At 39.3% G+C, this 22,425-nt stretch overlaps 1 protein-coding gene across 1 annotated transcript; it reads right to left on the bottom strand.

Annotated features, from left to right (window-relative positions):
* Positions 1 to 18,839: 18,839 nt before the first annotated feature.
* Positions 18,840 to 22,091, bottom strand: LOC115340268 (C-X-C motif chemokine 5-like). The gene is made up of 4 exons (XM_030011604.1): positions 22,035 to 22,091; positions 19,892 to 20,018; positions 19,656 to 19,739; positions 18,840 to 18,982 (listed from the first exon to the last, which is right to left on the bottom strand). The coding sequence occupies exons 1-4, from the start codon at positions 22,048 to 22,050 to the stop codon at positions 18,958 to 18,960; spliced, it is 252 nt and encodes an 83-aa protein (XP_029867464.1). The 5' UTR covers positions 22,051 to 22,091; the 3' UTR covers positions 18,840 to 18,957.
* Positions 22,092 to 22,425: the final 334 nt, after the last annotated feature.

The following is a 22,425-nucleotide window of genomic DNA, read 5'->3' as shown; positions in this document are numbered from 1 at the left end:
GTTATAAAACACTGTCTTGGGCATTAACAATCCCATCAACTTAAAATTATCTCTTAATAATTATTTGTGTGTGAAGAGGAAGTCAAACATGGTTGGTTGGTAGGAAGTGGTGTTCTCTCATCTTGTGAAAAGCTGTATCAGGAAATGTTGCTTTACAAAAAATTTTGTGAGTAATTTCTTTCTGTATCCTGGAGGATATTATGCCTTTCTGTCCACTCTCCACTTTTTTCTTCTCTGTTTTGCCTTCCCATCTGCTGGAGGGTGTACATTTGTATGAGACAAAGAGGTTGAGAAGAAAGGTGAACCATGTCATATTTTGCAGTCTTAGTTTCAGGAAAAAAATGAATCTTAGTTTAGGAAAAAAAATAGTTAGAGAAGAACTCAGGTTAAGTAAAAAACTTCTTACCCTTGGGAAGCCTTGTATTTTAAGAAAATTTATTTGCTGACCTTTTTTTACTTTCTAGTAGTCCTACACCCACCCGACCCGCAGCCTCTATTTTTGAAGGACACCAGTATTGGGGATGAACATAGTATTCAGTACAAACATGTTACCGTTTTTTAAAAAACCCTGCTCAAGATCACATGATTTGGCACTTTCAGCACCTGCTGCAGAGTCTGCTTTCTAACAGCAACAAACCGTATCAAAGCTGGCCCCTGACAGCAGAATACTGGGAATTTTTGGAATGTGAGCAAAAGTGAGAGTCATGGCTATTGCTGGAGCCAGAAAAGATACTAAAGGAGAAAGATGTGTTACCGATTTATTTAACAGATACATATTTTGCACCTTTGTCCAACATCACTCAACTTCTGTTCAGAAGTGCCCTGTTCACGAGGGGGAAAGAAGGTAGTACAGAACATTGCTTGAAGCCTGAAAGGTTTTCCTTCATCAGCACGTTCTGGATGGTATCTGTGTGTGCATGTGTGTTCCTATGTGCCGTGACTGGCTTAGAGTGCACATTAACAATCCGGGCTGTGCCTTCACCTCGTGTTTATGTAGAAAATCTGTATTAGGATAGTTACCGAGGCAAGTGTTTGCCTTCCTTGCTTGGCCATGCCAGAGGGGAAACTAGTCACCAGGAGGCACTCATCCCACACGTTAGTCTTGCCTCACACCGATCCTTCCTGCTGCAGTCTTCATAAATGCACTACTTGGGATGCCAGAGTTCGGTGTGAATGTCATGATGATCATTGGTGATGGCCTTAACTACATCTCTTGCCACATAGTCATTATTCTGAATGTAAAATAATATCCTCCGGTCACTTCACTCGTTTTAATATCTTATTTTCCCTTAGGACCTGCTCCCGGATGATGGTGGCAGGGAAATGGAGACAAACAGGAGCGCAAGTTCTGTTTGCCGTAGCCATCAGCTGAAATAGAAAACACATATTAAATTGTTTTGTAGGAAATGAAAGAGAACTAGACTCAAGATGGAAGTTCATGTTTAGGATCTTTAAGAGAAAGACAGACTTCAAGGCACAGGCAATCTTTTAAAAACTCTTTTCTTATGCTTTTCATGCAACTATTGGGAGTCCTCAGGCTACCAGTCAACACTGTATGTTTAGAAAAATCTTGGCTCAAATATGCAGTTTTAAGGCATGAATTGAAGAAGTGAATACCCAGCCAAGTCTGTTTTAATGAGAGTTTTTAATTTTAGTTATTTTGGCATCACTTTCTACAGATGACAACACAGTAAATCAATGCTGTCAAGAGTGTGGAACTTTATGGATAGATGTATTTTTGATTAATGACTAGCATTTATTGTCTGGCATGGTCTGACTCTGACGTCTTCTTAAGTGAGCACAGTATTGGAAGCACTGATGCGAGTTAGGTAGATTGTGTCATTCAATAACAGAACATTGTGTTTCTACAGAGGTCTCGAATATTGAATGCGTTTTTTTCTCAGCTTTCTCTAGCACAATTAAAATAAATTAAGGCTTTCCTTTTCTCTGCACCCTGTCTTACTGTTAAACTCTAAAGAACCTTACAGTGAAAACAATAGAAAGTACCTTTTTAAGTGAAAAAGGAAAACTCTAGCATTTGGTGTGGGATTGAATTTGGAGCAAAGGTTCTGGTATTATTTTAAAAAATTAAATAAAATAGAAATCATTAACCACAGTGATAAACATTTATAATGCCTTTCACAAATATTATTGGATCCTTTAAATGCATGTGTTCATGGAGAAACAAGGAAATTACTTGGATTTGATTTTAAATGAAACAAGTTTGTGTTATTACAAAATCATTGGTAGACAGTAATGACTATTATTAATAGTAACAGCTATTCCTAAATAGTAACAAGCTCCAAATTCTGTAATAGATTTGCGTAAGTATGTAATACTTTGACTTTTTCATTGTTTTTCATTATTACTCAGACAAACCAAGTAGTCTGTTTGAATTGCAAGGAATGTAAAATGTGCTGTAAATTTAAGCAGATTCTACTCAAACTGCATCATTTCCCAGTGAAGTTTAGATCAGTTAAATTTGTAATAGGTGTATTTGCTCTGCCACAACTCTTTTTGAGTACTGTGTCTCATTATAGAACTCTGCACGAGTGAAAATGAGGTATGTAGTTGGTGCTTGAGCTCTTTGCTATGAGTACAACATCAGGAAACATGATTTTCAGCCTGGGGAAGCTTCTCTTAAGCTTGATTGACATATCTTAATTGCATTTATAGTCTCTCTTAGGTTATTCTAAAATAATCATTAAGAATTATAAACATTGCCAAGACTTTTAGCATGTAGTTTAACCACACATTACAAATTATGTCTGATAAAGGGATCTTCCTGTGGATCTTATGTTAAAGATTATTCTATTAAAAAAAGAAAACCACAAATGAAAATTATTTTTCTGATAACATACAGCAGCAAAACATAAACCCAGCATTTTATGTTGCTTTAACTTTGGTATGCAGATACAATTAGCACTGCTACTGAAGTCAACAGTCTATGAATTTGAAACAAAGTAAATCTACACTGAAGTTCACAGCAAACCCATACTAGTTATCTTCATTCTTGTCGCTTGCCAAACCGTTCTTCAGCTGTCTTTGTTTTTGATAGATCTACTCACTAGATGACTACAATTTTTGGTAAAACACTCATTTTTAGAAAATCCCAGAAAGTAACTTCTCGCCAGTTCATTCACATAACTAAAAAAACCTGGGAATTACATAAAGTCAGGTCACAATTTTCAGTATGGATTTCATGTTAAAAATTCAGAAAAGACGTTGTGTTGCTAGTATTACCTACATCAGACTCGCGAATATTATCTATATCACACTCTCTGAGTTCGTGGCATTTTCTTTATTGAAAACACACGTATCATCCCAAATCTTCCTGAAAATTAAGTAGACTCCAAAATGGCTGTCATCTACATATTACAGTTGCTGTTCCCTTATATATCTTCACAATTTCACCATCCTTCTTTGTGGGGAATTAGAGACATAGCAGCAGTAACCTGCCACTGGTGCAAAGTTCCCATCTTTTCATATCTGGTTTCGGGTTTTTTATGGCACAAAGTTTCTGTCCAGTAGAGAGTTGAAATTCGCTACCTTTCCATTGCTGACTTTTTTGTTCTGTTTTTTTTATTTCAGGCAAGGGCAGATGGTTCCTATTCAAGTTTTCATTCTGGGGGCCGAAGAGGTGTTTCATTCTGAGCGAACGGTGGAATGCTGGCATTTATGGCTGAGGTGAGCAGCTGATTGATCATTATGAGCAGGGCCATAAAGGGCTGAAAATCACCTGGGGAAAAGCTACAAATACCGTGGTGGGCTGGGGTTGAGGAAAGACACGGGTAGATGTGCGTTGGGTTGCTCTGAGCACTCTTCTTTTTGGAAGACACCTTTACGTGCTGATGAGGGCTGGTAAATTGGTATCCAGGGCCTAAGGGATTTGGGCGTGTCACTGTTGGAGAGCCTGTGTGCTGGCAGCCATCTAGGATCAGCAGGAAAATTAGAGAAGAAATGCTTAAATGAATCTATGATCTTGGATCTTGTCTCTTGGTGAGAAGGGCATGGGAGAAAACTTACAAAGAAATGTCTCAAAATGTTCTGTGTGGAAATGTTAAAGTGTATTAAAGTGTTAACAACAAAATGTTAAGTGTGGAAAGAAAAAGGGTCCATTTTACGTGATGATGTAGTAGTAAAAAATTTAGTTTAATACCCTTATGATGAGGAGTGCAGTGTTCCTGGAAAGCAGAAGATGCTGGTCAAAATAAAAGCACAAGTAAAAGTTAGAAAAGTCTGGTATGTTACATGAACACAATTTGACAAAGAATAAATAGGCCTTTTAAAAGGAAGTCCATGTTCAATGCATTTCTCTGGATCCGAATTTGTTTGCTTTCCCTGTAGTTTTTAAGAACTTCATTAACACAATTATATTTTCCTTGCTGTGCAAACTGGACACTTTGCAACTTTAATTTGGATTTAATTATAGATGGAATTTACAGGTAGTATTGAATGAGGAAGAGAGGACTAGCAAGCTTGTTGAAATAGTAAATGCTATTGGGGGTATTATATTTATTGTCTGGATATTACAGAAACTGTTATTCTGGAAACTGACAGGAAATCAGCATTTTATTGAAAGGTCACTAATATAATAGAAGTTATAGAAGTATGTATGCAAGACATCCTAAAAATATATATTGGAGATATCAACAATCTATTGAAGAGAAGCATCAAATGTAGGTACCAAGTACAGCGTCTTAACTGAGATTACATATTTAGTGTGGGTGTCAGAAGTGAAGCTGTGCTGCTAGCAGGTAAGAGTGTGAAGGAAATTCTGGGCTGAGGTGAAAAGTCAGATTTATGCTGACGCGCAAGTCAGGAATGATAAGGACAAATTTATCTTTAGGATAAATCTCTTAACTCAGTTAGTGAGTTTTATTTACGCTACCAGGTGTTTCACATAGAAAACCTATTTCTTTTTTGTGCCAAGTCATTTCTGCACAGAGCGTAAGAACCTGCTTTTTATTTAGCCTGACTGTGGAAACCCCTTGAAATACAGCACCTTCACTGACAATGTGTTCAGCTACTTTATTCAAATAGTACTGGCAAAAAAAACCCCAAACCCTGTAATAATTGTTGCTAGCTTGGCAAGTGAGTTTCTGAATGCACTCTTTCTGTGTGGAAGAGGATAGTAAACTCATATCCATGGAGCAAGATGCTTGCCTGTGTCTTTACTGAAGTAGGTGTTCCTCTGTTTTTAATGCTAAATGGAGTATACTTTTCAAGAAACTTTCCTGGCTTCCGATGGAGGTCATTGCAAAGAACTGACAAGTTATTCAGACGGTAATAGTCATCATTTTTGAGTACCCTTGTAGAGTAAGCAATTTCTAATTTCTCCGTGAAAGCATTCTGCTTCCACAGTCTGCAGCTATGGCAAACAAAGCAATTTCCTAGCCATTTCTCTAAATATCTTATAAATGTTTTCAGTTCATCAAGTTTATTACAATACAGCACAAAGGCTATTATGCTAATCACTCAAAGCTGGAACTTTACATGGAAACCCTCTTTCCTGTTCCACTTTTTTCGCCAAGAAAAATAGTTGCAAGGGCTAAATCCAGTTTTAAGTTGCAACAATAGGCTTAATGTGACTATGTACATTTGACGATCTGTAGGCATTTATCTGAAGCTCCTAAGGTACTGTCAAACTTAACTTTCTTCATGCTTAGTATTTTGAGAATTTCAAAGAACTGATGACAAAAAGTCCTAAGTCACATGAGGACTTTAAAAAAATGAGAGGCTTTTGATGTGTCTTGTTTTACTAGCATGTCTTGTTGGGCAATATGCTTCCATGCTGAAAATTGGGTGGGAGACAAAAATCCAGAGTTGCACAAGAAGATATTTCCATTGCTGTTTTAGTAGATAAACTTGCATCTGAAGAAAAACATATGACATAGAACAGGAGGGAAGAATTGTAGCAGTCTTCACTGATCCACAGTTTTCAAAAATAACATATAAAATAGGCATCTATTCCAGGAGGTAAATTACGTCTTTCGGCTCTGGAGGGAAACTGGTTCTTGTCAGTGTTGTAGTCCCTGTCTTCACTGTGCACTGGGCAGTGAAGGTGAAAATTCTGCCTTGGAGACTTGGGATTTTGCAGATACCAGCTGCTCTGGTCAAGTGAAGCCAAATATAGCTCTCTCTGGAATCCATGCTCTTCCCGAGACAGACATTGACGGTGGTTTCTCATAGACACCATCCCCTGGAGGAAAACTATTATGTGTGAAGATGCACTCAAGTCTGTTGAGTGGTGGCCGGTGCAGGCAGGAGTTTCTCAAGGTTGTGGAGAGGGAGGAGTAATTTTGGGTCACCTATAAATGGCAGGAAGGGAATGGTGGGAGGGAAAGGGAAGAACATGTTTCATACTACCTATCCACGGGTGTGTTTTGGCACTGCCAAGGTCGGGGATGGAGGTTGCGAACCTACATCAACTCCCTAGTGCCGGCGAAGGATACAGTTTTTTATATACCTTAGTTTGCTCTGTCCTGCTTCATCAAAATGCAGACTGCTTTGTCGTTGCAATGCAGTAAGACACCACTTATCCCTGTGCCTATTTTCCACAAGAGAGATGAGGAGGGTAAGGGATAAATCCAACTTCTCCTAATAGTGGTAGACTACAGACTAAAATACACATGACTTTCATAAGAACAGCCATTCCAGATGAGACGGAAGATCCATCTATCCCACCTTCCTGTCCTGGATGGTAGCCAAAAACTTACTTCTAGGAAAGAAGACAAGAACGGGCTGGGCACGTAGCACTAGTTTCCCAGAATTGCTCCTGTACTGTCAGTGATTTGTGTTTCAGGGACTGCCTGAGCTAGGCAACAGTCTTGCCATATGTCTGCACGTTATCCATAGGAGACTCTTGTAAGCTCCTATTATTTACAACATCCTTTGCTATGACTTAGCTACAAGTTATGCGATTAACGACCTTCCTTTGGTTTCCAGCCTGTTCGCTGCAGTCAGGCAGCTGACCATGTCTGTGCAATCCTGAGGCATTGACACACGAGACATGAAATGTGGGTCACTTGATATAGCGGCTTTTCAGTATAAATATCTTCATGTAGCATTGCTCTAAATAGGATGCACTTCCTTCTCCAGTCTCTTAGCAGTGTCACAATGCTCTCCCAGGAGAGCCTTATTTGTCACTCTAACCTAAAGTGCTGGATTTTGGGCCTTTCTGTCCCTCAGGCTATAAACCAAGAGGACATTCATCCCTCTGGCATGCCCTGTAAAATCCACGTGGAAAAATTTATCTGTATTACATTCCAAATACTTTTAAGCAAACCACTCAAGGGCAAACCAAATGAGAAATAAATAAATAGCACAAAGAGTAGGAGCATATATTATATTTCATAACTGTTTCTGTATTGCCATACTTGTCATAACTGCATAACACCATACATGAACATATCAGGATTCAGTGGATGTGGTAACGATGCAACTGGCACTGATCAGGTAGAGTAGTGGGGCCTGCTCTGTTTTATTATGTCTGCTTAACCTAGAGCGTGTGCAGTTGGCGTGACAGCTACGTCCGCTGAATGTTTTGTGCATGAATCGATCCACTTCGTAGCAGACAAATGGGACAGAGTAGGAAACTGATCCTGTTAACATTATAAAAAAGTCCTCTGATTACGTTTCTATGTAATAATGTTCAAATATTAATGTGCTGAGGAAGCGGGTTCTTCCTTTTTGCTGCTGAAGTGTTTTTATCTAGTGCAGAGGCTGTGAAAGGGGTAGTCCTAGGCAGCTCTTTGTCTGTGTATCCTCTCGTGCCAGTGTCAGTCAGATGTGCTGCGTTTGTATTGAGGAAAGGCTGATTTTGAATGAACTGTGAAGTAGTTCTTCTAGCTGTTCAGCATGAGGAGCTTTCCTTAATGCTCGTCCAGTCCTGATTCTGACTCTGATGTAGGTTCAAAATGCAGAGGGCCTGTTAAATTTTAAAGAGGGTTTGTCACTTCAGCCAAGGTTTGAAGTGACATGCCTGAATATTAGCTCTCACATGATTCTTACGACTTTGGAAAGAACTGATCCATGCTCAGCTCTTTGGAAAACATTGGTGTTATTCATAGGACGCAGTTTTGTACTCTAGGGCTGTACCTCTGTCCTCACCTTCAGTGTTGTAGGTGCAGGTGGAGCAGAAAGGGTAATCAAGCTGTGGTTCTGAATATAAACTGTCGTGGTTTTAGTTTAAATAATGATTTCCTAATCAATAGCAGTCTGTAATCTGACAATGTTACTAATAGATGCCATTTAATGGACAGCTGATGTTGAAATATGTGAACTGTACAGTGCTATTGACTTAATCACTGCCTGTGTATGAAGAAAGATTTGTGAGATGATGCATAAAACTTATGCCAGGATACTTTGTTGCTGCTACAAACTTATAAAGTATGAATGTCAAGGATAAATATGGTTGTTGAGGCAAAAGTTAGGAACATAAGTCATGTAAGCATGTTCTGTTTCTAAGTTTGAGTCTCAGTGTGAGGTAGAAAATAGAATTTTGGAATTTTAATTTATTTTTTTTATTACAAGGAATGTTGACAAATTATTTGACTGTATTTGGATGTAAGCAGTTACGTGAATCTTTTACTTTGCCGACTGTGGTTACCGGCTTATGTGGGTGGGAATAATCCATTAAACACAGCAGGGAACTTGCTGGAGAGACTGGCTGAACTCCTTAAAGACTGTTGCTGCCATACAGAGAAAGAGTTAACTGTACTATTAAGGTCAACCATGTGATTTGGTGCCATTTCTGGGCTTAAATATAAAGTGCTGGCGTTTTCACAATTGAGGCCCAATAACACTAAGAAATATGAACTGTAATGGTAAATTTGGGGCAAGGTAGTATGTAGGAGTAGATTAACTAATCTCAGTGGAATTCATATTCATAAAAGTCAATAAGTTTGCATAAAAAAATAATGAACAGGCACATTTACATGGGTGTGCATTCTCTGTGTGATTTAAAAATATTACTTGTGGAGAGAACTGTTTATAACATAAGCCAATTATTTTAAACCCCTGAGAATGAATTAGAAACATTCTGAAATTACTGACCTAATTTACACAGTCTGACCACAGTGGGTATTTCGAAAAAACACGGGTATTGATCACCTAAACAATGTTCAGCTCCAGCCAGCTATGCTATAACTGGGTGCACTTTTCTTAATATTCTAAAACTTGTTTGTTTCGTTATCCATGACTTTGACCCTGAACACCTGAGTTTTCTGTTCAGTGCACATGTATAATACAGGTTTAAACCATTAACGTGCAACAGCAAACTTGGACTTACTTAGAATAGCTACCCTGCAAGCTCGTTAGATAAGAATTCACCATTCAATTTTACTTCTAATTTCCTGACAGATTGCAGAAAAAAAATATTCAGGTCACACTGATTAAGCTAATTAAGAATATCAATAACAGTTGACCTCTGTCCCTAGAATTTCATGAAGATGGCTCCAGCCATGTCATTGCTTGGGGGGCTTAGCTGGCATATCTGTATTAGCTAGGGGGACAACAGCATTGCCGTGCCTGTTCTCGTTCGTACCTCAGCCTTCCAACCTGTGCCAGTCTTCTGGATCTCAAGGAGCAGCTGCGAATGTCATTGCCCACTAGCTCTGCCAGCAGAAGGTATGGTAGCTCTTTTCATCGACTTCAGGTTACACTAGCACAATTATTTTAAATCACCTTCTTCAGCCTTGCCAACTTTTTGGTAGTGGCACGGCTTTGAATAATGGGCTGTCAGAGCTACTTGCAAAATCCTTTCAATTTCATCTTGAGAAGGCAAGGGCAGACACAACTGCACCACAAGGCAGTTCTAGCAGCATAATTATGGAGGTATAAGCCTGAACATGCAGACAAGATTTTAACTAGAGGGCTTCCAGTAAGTGAGGTAGATGTGCCAGAAGAAGAAAATGCTCCTTGCGGATCTTCATTCTTCGCTGTGCAGCTTTCCAGGGTAGCCTTCTAGCGGGATGCAAGCAGTGCAATGTTGGCGCTGTCATTCCCCAGTGAACCCCTTCATCAAAGATGCAACTTTCCTGACAACACAGGGTTCCTTGTCTTGGACAGTTCCCAGTATAAAATAAGCTTTCTTGGGAGAAAGGATGCTTTTTAAAAAATGTGCTTTCACATTACAATTTGAGTTACATAGCTGTGTTCCTAACTGACTTATCATTTTTTACCATTCTGAATATAGATAAAACTTAATGTTTGCTGATATGGAAAAAAAGTCCTTTCCCCTTCCCAACACTGTTAAAACCTTAAGATTTCTTATGCTACGCTTTTGTATGTGTTTTAGCAGTATGAAGGAAATCAATCTGAATTGCAGCTGTGTCAGCTGACCTAAATGTCAGGCAAAGGGGTTTATGCAGCTGTAAAGATAAGAATAATGTTGGTATGATTTATTCTCCTCTATATGAACCAGAAAGGAAATATATTCTTAGCGTCTGAAATCATGAGATATTTACAACATGATTTTTTTTCCCTTAATTCGAAGCATAAGTGCTCTGTCAATACAGCAGTCTTGTGCACCAGATGTCATGTCCCCAGTCTTGTTCCTAGCTCTGTCTGTAGTGCATGTGGTGCCCTGGTCCCTTCTAGGAGGGAATAAAATAATTGGTTTCATTTATTGTTTGTACTTGAGTTCTAACAATGTATTTACAGGTTTTTAATTTCCCTGTAGGTGCTTGGGCAGAACATGATAACTATTTTTCTAAGCTGTTAGCCATTATGTAGATTTTTAATGATTCTGGCCCTCTTCGAATTGATACCCTTCAAGAGGATTATCTAAAGCTTCAGACAGCAGCACCCTGAAATGCTGAGACAACCTAAGGTTTTCATGGTACAGTTAGTAAATCTCATTAAGTTCCAAAAAGATGCTGAACTTTAATGTCCACATCTAATAGTGCTGTAAAAATACTACTTTTTTGAAAGGGACACTTTGCTTGTCTGAACAGGGAAACGTGAAGCCAAACTAGAATGGTATAACTGTAATATTAATAATTGTATTGGTGTTACAGTAGATCTGAACACTGGCCTTTTCTTACCTGCAAAGTGGTGAGAATGAACTGGAACAAGTCATTCATATTTCAGAATAAGTGCCCTCTGCAAGTTTTACCACCAAATACTACTAATATCTTAAATTCATAACCTATGAACTCTCTTAGCCATGTAGATTCTACTGGCTTCCAGTATGACTTAGACATTTACATGCTTACATCACTTCTGAAAATGGCATTTACTCTAGGAAATGTTTGAGGATATTTGGAACCTTTTATCTCAAATCACCATTATTTTTCATCTTCATTCCCTCATCCATCTTCTTGCTACGTTGTTTTTTTTCTAAGTAGGTTTTTAAGATGTGTCAGCTCTCATACTGTTCATTTCAATCTTTCTCATTTTTCATCTAATCACAGCATTACCAGAGGGATATGTGTGTGTGTGTGTGGGGGTACTTGTACTTTTGGATAAAACAACTCATCTGTCATTGAAAAGATAGATTCATAGAATGGTTTTGGTTGGAAGGGACCTTAAAGATCATTTAGTTCCAACCCCATCATCTAGTTCCAACCCCAGGATGTGACTAAAATTTTCCATACATAAAAATCTTCCAGAATGAGCATGGAGACACTTTAATCTCAAAAATTATTTGTCTAAGAGCACTCCCACAGAAAAGTAGAATTTAAGGAGAGATGACAGTCAAGCTTGATCATAATGTGCTACCCAGTTCCTGCCCAGTAGTGAGTTTAAGGTATATAATACCTTCCTACCATTGCAATATACTATTATTCATATGCCATGGAGGGAAAATGTTGCGAGTAGTTAAGAGATGATGACTAGTAAGTGGGGTGTGTCTTTGGAAAAACCCTGAAATGAAAAATTGCTATTGCACAGAAGTAGAGAGAACTGGTATTTTCCACAGTTCAGTAAGCTATTCATAGTAAATACTAATGAGTTCATCCACAGGACAAGTACTTAGATATATGGCAGTCATGAGGCAAAAGCATCTGCAGGCTACATTCACCTGTAGTATAACTCTATTGGCTGCAGCGGAGCAACTTCTAGGCTGAACTTTTCTGTTTAATATGAAGTTTGAGACTATTTTCTAATGATGCTGGTGTAACTTTTCACACCTTGTGACTGACATATGTAATACTTCAGGTGGGGCGGGACAGAAAGTCACTGGAAAGTAGGCAAATAATTCAGATCATGGGAAAAATCCCATGAGATTTAAGGAATCTGAAATTGCAGTCTTTGCCATGGCACCCCTACTGAAGAAGAGCTCTAGGGAAGTCTTTCTCATTAGCACCAGGTGCCCACCCTTTAACTACCCAACTTTCCTTCACAGGGTTTGAAAACAAGCTGATGATATAGAAAAGATTGTTCAAACAGCAAAGGCTTATTGCTATTTTGTATGGAAAAGAGTGCTAAGCTACAGTTCTGGCACAAAACAAAAAGGGCAAGGTTTTGCTATAGTGCAACCCAGATGCAATCCTTCTGCTAGAAAAGCTTGTGTGTCAAGCAGAGTAAAAATAAAAATAAATGAGAAGAGAAGTTTGGTATAAATGTACATCTTGTTGTGTGCTTTATTGTATTTCTCAGTGAGAACTGTTTTTACCATTCCTCCCTGCTGGAGGGTATGAAAAAATCCAATGGAAGAGTTTTCTGTTCCATTTAGTCTGAACGAATTGTTAAAGAGCACATGTTTGCCTATAAAATTTTCTAATCATACTACCACTATGCTCTATTTTGTTGACAAGAGAAGATTTTTGTGTCTGTAGGAAAGATTCCTGAATGTGGCAATTTGCTGATTTAAAGAACTGGGAGGACAATCCTTCAACAGTGTTGGCTTTAGAAGGGAGGAGACCTTGGTCACAGTTCTGGGATATTTATGACATCAGTTTCCTCATCGTTAAGCCGGGGGTGATAATATGTCATTACCTCCTGTAGACTGGAGACTCACTTCCTTACTGAAGAAGGCTCTAAAGTTAAGGAAAGTATTTTTTTGCTCTCAAACATCCATGTGGCACTCCGTCGTTGTACTAATGTGACACAGTGAAATGTGGCCTGCAGTACACAGTGGTTTGAGAATGTTGGTCTTGTAGTGCATCCTGAGATTTCTGTCAAAAAAAATACAAAACTCTACTGGACAGTTAAATAACATAGGTATTTTCATTATATAAGGAAATATAAAAGTGGCATGATGAAGGCTTTGTGGTCCATATACTTACTTCTCCCACATAAAGTAGTTGGTCTAATAAAGGTTTTATCATTATGAGTAAGTCTAATGAAGATATCATCATTACCGAGAAATCATGTCTTGCTGACCAATGGCTATTAGCTCCTTTGTGGCTTAGACAGAAGCGCTGGACAGAAGTGGCCGTTTCAAACCCCAAGTGCTGGTATTCAAAATATCAAAATGGCTAAAAAAAATTTACATTTCTTTTCTGATTTTGACTCTGTGTATGATTGAAGAATAACCTGTGTATTCGCCGTTTTAATTTAATACTGAAAATAGGCTATTTTTATTTAGTGTGCCACAAGCCTCACAGGTGAGTTTTTATGACTATACTATTTTCCTTGCAGTGAATTAGTATTTCCCACATAATTTCCTACATCTGGCATCACAATAGCACATTTCCTTCTCACATATGATGACATGGGTAATAATTTAGAGTGCCAAAATTAAATGCTGTAATGAATCAGGACAGTGCAGACAGGAGCAGGAAGATTCTACACCCTCTAAGCAATCTTTACTATTTCATTATTTTCCAGATTTCCTTTTTGTTTCCTCATCCTTCTTTCTCTTCCTTTTAGTCTTAGACAAGTCCGGCTGCTTTCCCCTTTGGATCGGTTTTTCTCATTAATCTCCTCTTCAGGTGTTCTAAGAGACTGTTCATAGCAGCTCTTTCTGTAGAACCTGTATTATCTGAGCTGGGAAGTAACATGTAGCTGGGAAGTAGAGCACCCCAGGGTTAGAGGCCTCATGTGAAGCCTGTGGAAGGAGGCAACAAGGCTACAATTAACTTTGTTAGGGTTTTGATCTAAAGACTTAGAAAGGGCTTTTAATGCAGAATTATTGGTGCTTTCTTTCTCATTAACTGGATCCATTTCAGAATGCTGACCTGATTCCTTCACAGATAGCTCAAAACCTTTGCAGTGACCACACTAAGCCTTTTGAATGCAGAAGTCTCCTAGTGACCACTTAATCCTGTTTTTTCACACAACAATTTCTCCTGTAATTCACTGAGAAAGAATCATAAAGCAACTCACCCTATCAAAACCTCGAGATATCCAAAGGTGGCACAGATCGCAACAACAATAAAGATGCAGCATCCTGTATGTGGCTTTACTAAGCACATTTCAGCTGGTCTGGTCTGAATGTCATCTCACCCTGGTGCTATGCACTCATTGGCATGCTCCCACAGCAATGCCTAGTGTGGTAGCCAGTCTTACATAAACTTGGCATTAGGAACAAGAAGAAGAATGCTGCGACAAGAAGTGCAAAATTCAGACCCTGCGGCTACGTTCCTGTAAAAAATTGTGGCAGTACATGAATGATGCTATATTTCAGGCTCCTAAATAGCCCTGTTGCCAGTGTGGTATAATGTATGTTTTTATGTTGGCACCATTTAATGTCTGTGTTAGCAAGTGTCGAGGACCTGTGGCTAATTGTTTTCATTCACCACACCAATTTACTCAGCATGAGTATTACCTCATAACTTGGCCTTGGTTTTTGGTGGTTTCAGCTCAGTGACAACATTATTACATTACTCAGAATGTGCAGATGGAAAAGATGCACTGAGAGGGTGACTGTCTGAATGAGGACAATTTGTTTCATATTTATTATTGGCTTTTTATAACCCTGGATCAAGAAAATGCTTCATGAGAGGTTAAAATTGTGCAGATACACACGTCAAGACGGGCAAAGCTTCCCAGGAAAGACTGAATATAGCACTGCTATACCATGTTGGAATCCATAATAATGAGCAATTTTTTTATTGCGATTGCCAATTGATCACTTTGGGAAATCACCGTGATGAAGAATTCTCTTTATCTGATTTGAAAATTCTTATTTGCTGTTTTTGAAAAAAAACCCAAACAAACCAAAGCAAAACAAAAAAACACCAGCCACTGTGTTCTGCTTGAAAATATTTGTCCTTAGGAAAGATTTTTATTTCTTCCCCCACCCAAGATGGAGAAGGATGTTTTTAAATGTCAGTGAAAATATTGCATACCGTGACAAAACTATTTTTTCAAATCACTTCAAAATTGACTAAAAAGAGAGGAAAGTCTACCTGTGATGCTTTTATCACCTGAACTTTTTTGTGTTTAAAGGGACTGACCTTTAATTAGGTATCTCCCGTCTGCTACTACTGCAAGCACAATATAACTGCCTGGGGAAAGCCCTCTTCACTGACTCCCAGGAAGGGAGGGCAAAGCAACAGGTCATCAAGTGCTGACTCCTCATTCACTGATAAATTAACACTGATAAGTGCGCGTGTTAATCAGGTAAATCATATTAAATTGGGTGGTGGTTCCAGGAACGAGGAAACCCAATTCAAATCAGTGGAAGAAGTTTCTGAAAGTGTATGTTTTCTGTAGTTTACTGGACATGACTAATTCAAGCACCAGTTCTAACATGGTTCTGATATGCAGTGATGGTGTAATCTTTCAAGACTGTAGTTACCCTTCCTCGTCATGCTGTGGAGTTTCTAAATCATCCTTCAACAGTGGAAATGATAGTTTCCCTTTTTTCATGCTGACATTGCTATTCCTGTAGGATATGAAATCAGCAGCATGAGGATCAGAAAATTGACTCAGCACGCTTTGTGAAACAAACTGCTCTGTTTTATTGCTGCCTCCATTTAATTTGGTGTATAGGGGAGATTTCTTCAGCTGCTCACAAAACGCAAGCCCACAGAGGTCTTATTTTGTATCCTGGAAAGGCCATGACATTTCAGGGCCTTAGGACAAAAGAGCGTAACAACAGCTGCTCCACGTCTCATTACAGGTTCATCTAGAACAGTATCTTCACGCTCATGGTAACCAATAAAGAATGCTTGGGGAAGCATAGCAAAAACATATAGATACTTTCCACTATTACTTTTCCTCTATATTTTTCCAGATGCTGGGAATTTGAAGTTGAGGAACTTCTTGAGCCAAAGACAGCATCTTTGTGTTGAATGGGCCTTACAGGATTTTCCCTCATTAATTTGTCTACTCACTGCCTGAACTCCTGGAAGCATTTAATATCCACAAATAGGTGTAGCAAAGAATCCCACAGTTTAGCTATTTGTTGTAAGAAGAACACATTCCTTGAGTTTCTGCTGAACCTGCCACTTGCTACCTTCATTTTTTTCCCTGTTTTTCTTTTAGATTGGAATCAGTGATCAATCATTCCTTGTTCTCCTTAAGCATGCCATTTACAGCACTACAGAATTTTGTCATGTTCCCTCTGTCATCTCTTTTCCAGGCTAAAAAGACCTATTCTGCATACTTGTTTCTCATCCTATAACTCCTATTATCTTTCTTGTTTTCATCTGAACTTTATCTTGTTCTACTATACAGATGTCCTTCCTCCTCCTCCCCTCCTCCCATAGTTAGACAGATTGCCTCTCATGTCATCTGAAACTTCATTGTACTTCAGAACTATTAGGGTGGTTCGGCTTGTGCCTATTCTTACTTGTAATACGATGCCGGCCTGATGATAAAAGCACCGTCGATATTGCCTCTGCTGAAATCCACTTTTACGTCTGAACAACTGCCTACAGTGCAATTAAACTGCCATGCAAGCAACCATAACAATCCCTGGTTTTGAAATTAGGTTTCATCATTTCTTGACAATATCAATATCTTACCTGAAAGATTATTATTTATGTTTGAGAAAGATTAGCTTGAATCAAAGAAGAGAACAACTATGACGGTGATTAGAAGACTGAATTATTTATACTCTGCAACAACAGAAAGGTTTTACGATGTCAAAAAGGACGATAGGGGCTTTTTACAGAGACATTATTGGGGAAGGAAGGAAAGACCTATTCATGCAGAGGGACTGCAGTGGAAAAACATCGAGAGAGTTGAATTAATTCTGGGCAAAGGTAGATTGGAAGTTAGAAGACCTTTTTAAGTATTTGAGGCGTAATGTTTCTGCAAGAGTTTTTGCAATGGCAGATGTGAGGGCAGGAACCGTAAATCTTTTTAAGATGATGCCCCTGAGAGGGGCAGTGACATTTGGCTAGCAGGTGCATTTTTGTTTCCTAGAGCCTTGGAAGGAGATTCACTTGCTGTTTCTCTGCATCATATTTATGTTGTATTAATAGTCATCTGTGTCACTGCAGTCACTGGCTGTCTGCAGAGACAAAAATTTGAATCTGAGATAGCAATTTGGGGTTTACCATAGAGATCAAAACTGCATTTATCAGATATTTTTCATTATCAACTCCTACTGTAATGTGCATATGCACTCCCAGTACCACCTTGGTATGAGTGTGCTCTTGGCGAAGTAAACTTATCAAAAAAGCTACCTTATTTCAGTTAGAACTGAAAGACATATACTTTTAATCTAAACACTGATAAAAAGATCAGTGGGTTTGTTTCTAATTAATTTACTAGATCAGCTTCTTTTTCGATATATTTGGTGGAAGAAAATTCTTCTTGCAGAAAATACTTACTTTTTCAGTTATCTGTAAAGTCTTTGTGGCAAATCTGGTTTGGTTTCATTTCGTTTGGTTTCTTCTTTAATTTATTAAGTAGTCAGGTGGTCCTTAAATAGCATCTCATGCTACACAGCTGAGACATCATCTCTCAAATGTGTTTGGAGACCTACAGTGTTAGTATTCAATGATGATGTCATGATCTCTTGCATACATGAGAACCAGAAATGCACCTGTGTTCAGGTGAGTAACGGGTGCTTTTAATTTTGAAAACAGGATCGTATTCAAATACGTTACTTAAAGGGAAAAGGAAACGTATTTTAGCAAAACCATCATTACTGAAAATAAATTTAAAATCTTGTTTATTGTCTTGTAAAAACAGACATAGCGAATAAGAATATTACCTACAGTCTGGCTGTACTTACTGTAAACTTCTATTTATTACTTTTCAGCCCCTGGTGCACTATGACTAAACCCTAACAATGCTTTGCAGGTGGCAAAACTCTGAGCATGTTTGAAAACATTAGATGATATTTCACACACATTTTCTTCACATTTCATTTATGAAAAGTTGAATTGATGGCTTCTAAAAACCTTTTTTATGGAAGAGTCCTTGTGACATTGATAGCTTGGTGACAAAAACAGAACTACTATGACTCTGCCGTTTTAATGTTAGAGGTATATTTAATATGCATAAGACCAAAAAAACGGTTTTTAAGCACTGAAATCTTACAGCATTTGCTTTACTTCATTGACCATATTGCGTCTAAGCAAGGTTTTTATTGATATCAAGAAATTCCTTTTTCCCCTTTCTTTTCCCTTTTAATTTTTTTTTTTTCTTTCTGTAAGAATCTCCTTTGGTTAATACTTATTTACTTTGAAAACTACAGCCCTCTTAAACTAGACAAAACTGTACTTCATAGTCCTTCAAAATGAAGCTTAGAGATGATTTGGTATAAATACCAGTTCAGTGAATGCCAAATCCTTGGTGTTGCTAAACCTGTGCAGGTGTTTCCAGCTGACCAATGCAAGGTTAGGGTTTGGTTAGGATATTGCTTTAAATGCCTCTGCAATTAAGCACCATGTAAAATTTTGCCATAAAATACGAGAGTCTGCTAGTGTTGTGACAGCCTGTTCAGCCCAGCAGTTTCCTTTTGCAGATGAACAGTCTGTGCATGGAGAGCAGTGAGGATAGAAAAAGCTAAAGTGAAATTATGAATACTGTGAGCCTGGAGACACTTAAAGGCTAATGGCATTTCTATGCAGCTTTCTCTTGCTTGCAGAGTTGCCTCTGTTTCCTTCACTGACGCCGTTCCTTGGATGCACTGTAATACAGATATTGTAATGAATTACAGCAGGCACAAAGCAGTGGTATTAATTTACAAACATCAAAACCAGACAAAACCGGATTCACTTTTAGTGGAAAATAAAATAATTCTTTTCTTTTTTGTTTCTTTTGTTTGTTTAATGTTTGTTTAATTTGCACCGGGGGAAGTCACTTCAAACTATTCTAGAATAAGTTTGCCTGGATAGCTGTTGTGTGTAATGTATCTCCGAGGGGATGCACGCACCCACAGACACAAGAGAAACTTGTCGTAATGATCATCTTGTCTCTTGGGCAGACCAGCTGGTGCAGGGCAGTGCTGAACAACACTTCTGTATTGCTTCCAAGACTCTTCCTCCAGAAAGCCCAAACATTGTCCTTGGTAATTTGGAGCTGAACACAACCCTGAGGAACCCTGGATTGATATACTTGTTTGAAAAGTATGACATGTAACACTTAGTTTGTTTTAAATTACTGAGATATGTCAGGTAGGCCTTGCTTCTGCCTTGTCCAAAGATCAACTAAATCTAGTCCTCCTGTATTCCTAGCCCTGCACTACTCAAATGGGTCTCAGAGAACGAGCGCTGAAGATTGCACACATGTTGATGTTTATACTGGAGAAAATATGCCATTTGGTGGAATAATTCCAGTTACTAGGTAATCCTGGCAGTTACCTGTGTAGAATCCTGTTAATTATCATCTTCACCCATTTGGCCTGAGGATCTAAACAGATTTGCTGGCTGTTCTTCAGCGTTGCTCTGCAGTGGAATGAACATTTCACTTTAGTTAATATTGGCACCTGAGGAGGTCAGAGGAGGATGCAGACAGCGCTGAGGACTATAAGCTTAAGGGCTGCCAAGTCTTCAGCATCCATAAACCATGACTTCTTTTGCCTGCTGACTTTACTTACATGATTTCCACAGCGTTGCAGTGTGGGCCCTTAGGAATGATTTCTACGTTGGCCAGGCGCTTTGGCAACATTAATCCTGTGACGGTCTGGATGCAGTGACACCGCAGCTCTGCTGCCAGCATCATCTCTGTGAGGAAAGGAAAGCGAAGCTTGTAACGTCTGCAACTGAACCAAACGAACAATGAAAATATTAATTAGAGAAAGCAGAAGGGATAAAAAGTTCATGCCTCAAGGTATAAATGGATTGCTATTCTTGGGTTTAAGGTAGTACCTTCACTGAGGAAGAACAGGGCATTTGAGATCTCCAGACTTTGTACAGTTAACAATTTATAAGTTCCCATTACCACTACAATTATTTTGGCATCCCACAACTTCAAGTGCAACAAAAGGCTACTGAAGTGTGGGACTCCTCTCTTATGAGAGGAAGAAAAAGCTAGCTGAACAGGCAGACAGCTACTCCCCATGAATACAGCCTGGAGGTAAAACCTATTTTGGGCTAAAATTCTACACTGGTACCTGGTGTGAAAAAGCCACGAAAATATTCTGCTTAGAAGCTTAATCAAGATGCTTGGAAAGGTGTGACGGCCTCTGAGGAAGCAAATCTGGGTAAGTACTAGGAGCAAGAAACCCAACAAGCTTTGGGATGGAGTTTGATTAAATTATGCCACACATTGTACAGCACCCAAGCCCATGGACTGAACTTGGTGTTGCCTGACAGTCCTTCCAGACCCACGTTGCCCTAGTGAAGCAAAAAAAAAGTTATCCCAGCTTTGGGGATTGAGCACAGAGTGCCAGAGGGGTGGCGCAAGTTACCCAAGATCACACGCCGTGAAGCCTAGGGCTTTCCCAGCTCCACCACTGCAGACACTGGGCTATGTTCCTGTTTTCATTTCAGATATCACAGTTTAAAATGGACAATCACAACTCTCACATTTGTCCATTTTTCCTACTAAGGGAAGCTGCATCTTCAGCCTGAAATTCCTGACAGTTGAACTGTCGAAGGTATTTGAAAAAGGAGATTCAGTACTTTGAGGGCAGTATCAAGAAGCAAAGACAAGGTCCAGATAAATGGATGTGGGGCACACGGACACTCTTACTGAGATGAGTAGGGCTGCAGGAGCCAAAATCCCAGTCAGTTGTTCAGTCCTCTCTTACTGTGGGTACTCTTGACATCCCTTAAGACCAAACAGCAAACCCCTTTACCTCACCCTGTGCTAGTTCTTCTACCGTGATATGATCATCCACCTGTTTCCCTTCTTCGCTTATCTGCCCAGCTGAATCTGCCGGTGCTTCTTTTGGCTGACCAACACCTCCCTACCTACCTGGCAGAAAGCAGAAAAAACGCACTTGCAAGTTAAGCATTGCGAAGCATAGAGTATCACAGCGGAGAAGCAACATCCCATCTGCAGGCTCAAGAGAAGAAAATGAGATTCCCAAAGGCTGTACCAGGGCTTCACTGCAGGTGTGTGTTATGATACAGTCGCCCTGTTAGCCAGTTCTCCAGCGTGGAGGTTGGCCACATCCAGCTCTGTTCTGGCTCAGGAGAGGCTGCAGATGTGTGTCATCCCAACGTGAAGCCAGGACGCAGTAGGAGCAAGCATCCACATGGGGCTGAGGCTTGGAAGCATTCCAGAACCCTAAACTTGGCATACTTGCTGCCCACAAAATACTGTTTGGACTTTCCCAGCAGAGTCTGGTTTTTTTTTTTTTACCCTCATGTTTCTCAGGAAAGAGCTCTAAGAGTTGGCTGTTGGTTAGAAATAGATTGATTCAAACCAATTTGAATATTCCAAGCTTTCATCTCAGGGTCTGTTACCATAAAAGCAGCATGAAAAGTGATAGCGATGCAATATGCTACACAGTTATTGCAGGCTATCACTTCTGAGGCCCCGGGTGTATTTTCATTTTCCTCAGAATATTTAAGGGACAAGCTCACCAATGTTAGTGAATCTCCACTAGCTGAAGAATAATAGGAGACAAGAAATAGGCCCACTCTGACAGTCCATCAATATGTTTTTCTTGACCTGCTACCTCAAAGACAGCGTGAGTATGGAAGTCCTACACACCTTGAAAACATTCTGTTTAGCTAAACCACATTGCAAAAGAATTGTAGTACAAAGGAAAATAAATTGAATTTTCTTACCAGGAAGATTGCCCATAAAAGAGAGAATAAGGAGGGAGATTACAGTCTTGCTATCCATGACTGCTGTCTGTGCCTTCTTATGGTGAACTGAAAACAAGCTCTGCGGTGTCTTCAGACCCACATGGGACTGCTGACGCTGTTACACTCCAGGATTTGCTTCTCACGCACATGTACATACAGATGGAATTACTCTTGCTCCTGCCTTTTGCCACAACCAGAACAAGTAGTGGGAAAATCTCAGATGAAACGGCTTGTGCTAACACACCTGAAACCGAGCAGTAGGTTGGAGCCACTCTGCTTGCTGTGATTCCTTCTTAATTCCAAGAAAACAGTAAAACACTAAGAGAGAATAACATGCTAGTTAAAGCAGGGAGAGAGGTATTAAGCTTCA

Source organism: Aquila chrysaetos, chromosome 1 (genome assembly GCF_900496995.4).
Source record: "Aquila chrysaetos chrysaetos chromosome 1, bAquChr1.4, whole genome shotgun sequence".
In the NCBI taxonomy this organism is placed as follows: domain Eukaryota; kingdom Metazoa; phylum Chordata; class Aves; order Accipitriformes; family Accipitridae; genus Aquila; species Aquila chrysaetos.
This window is presented reverse-complemented; position numbering and strand designations above follow the sequence as displayed.

Coding starts and splice junctions, on each gene's coding strand:
- LOC115340268 (XM_030011604.1), bottom strand. Junction 19,740..19,891: donor TGCAACGCTGTGGAAATCAT/GTAAGTAAAGTC, acceptor ATTCCACTGCAG/AGCAACGCTGAAGAACAGCC. Junction 18,983..19,655: donor ATTAACAGGATTCTACACAG/GTAACTGCCAGG, acceptor TCTGTATTACAG/TGCATCCAAGGAACGGCGTC.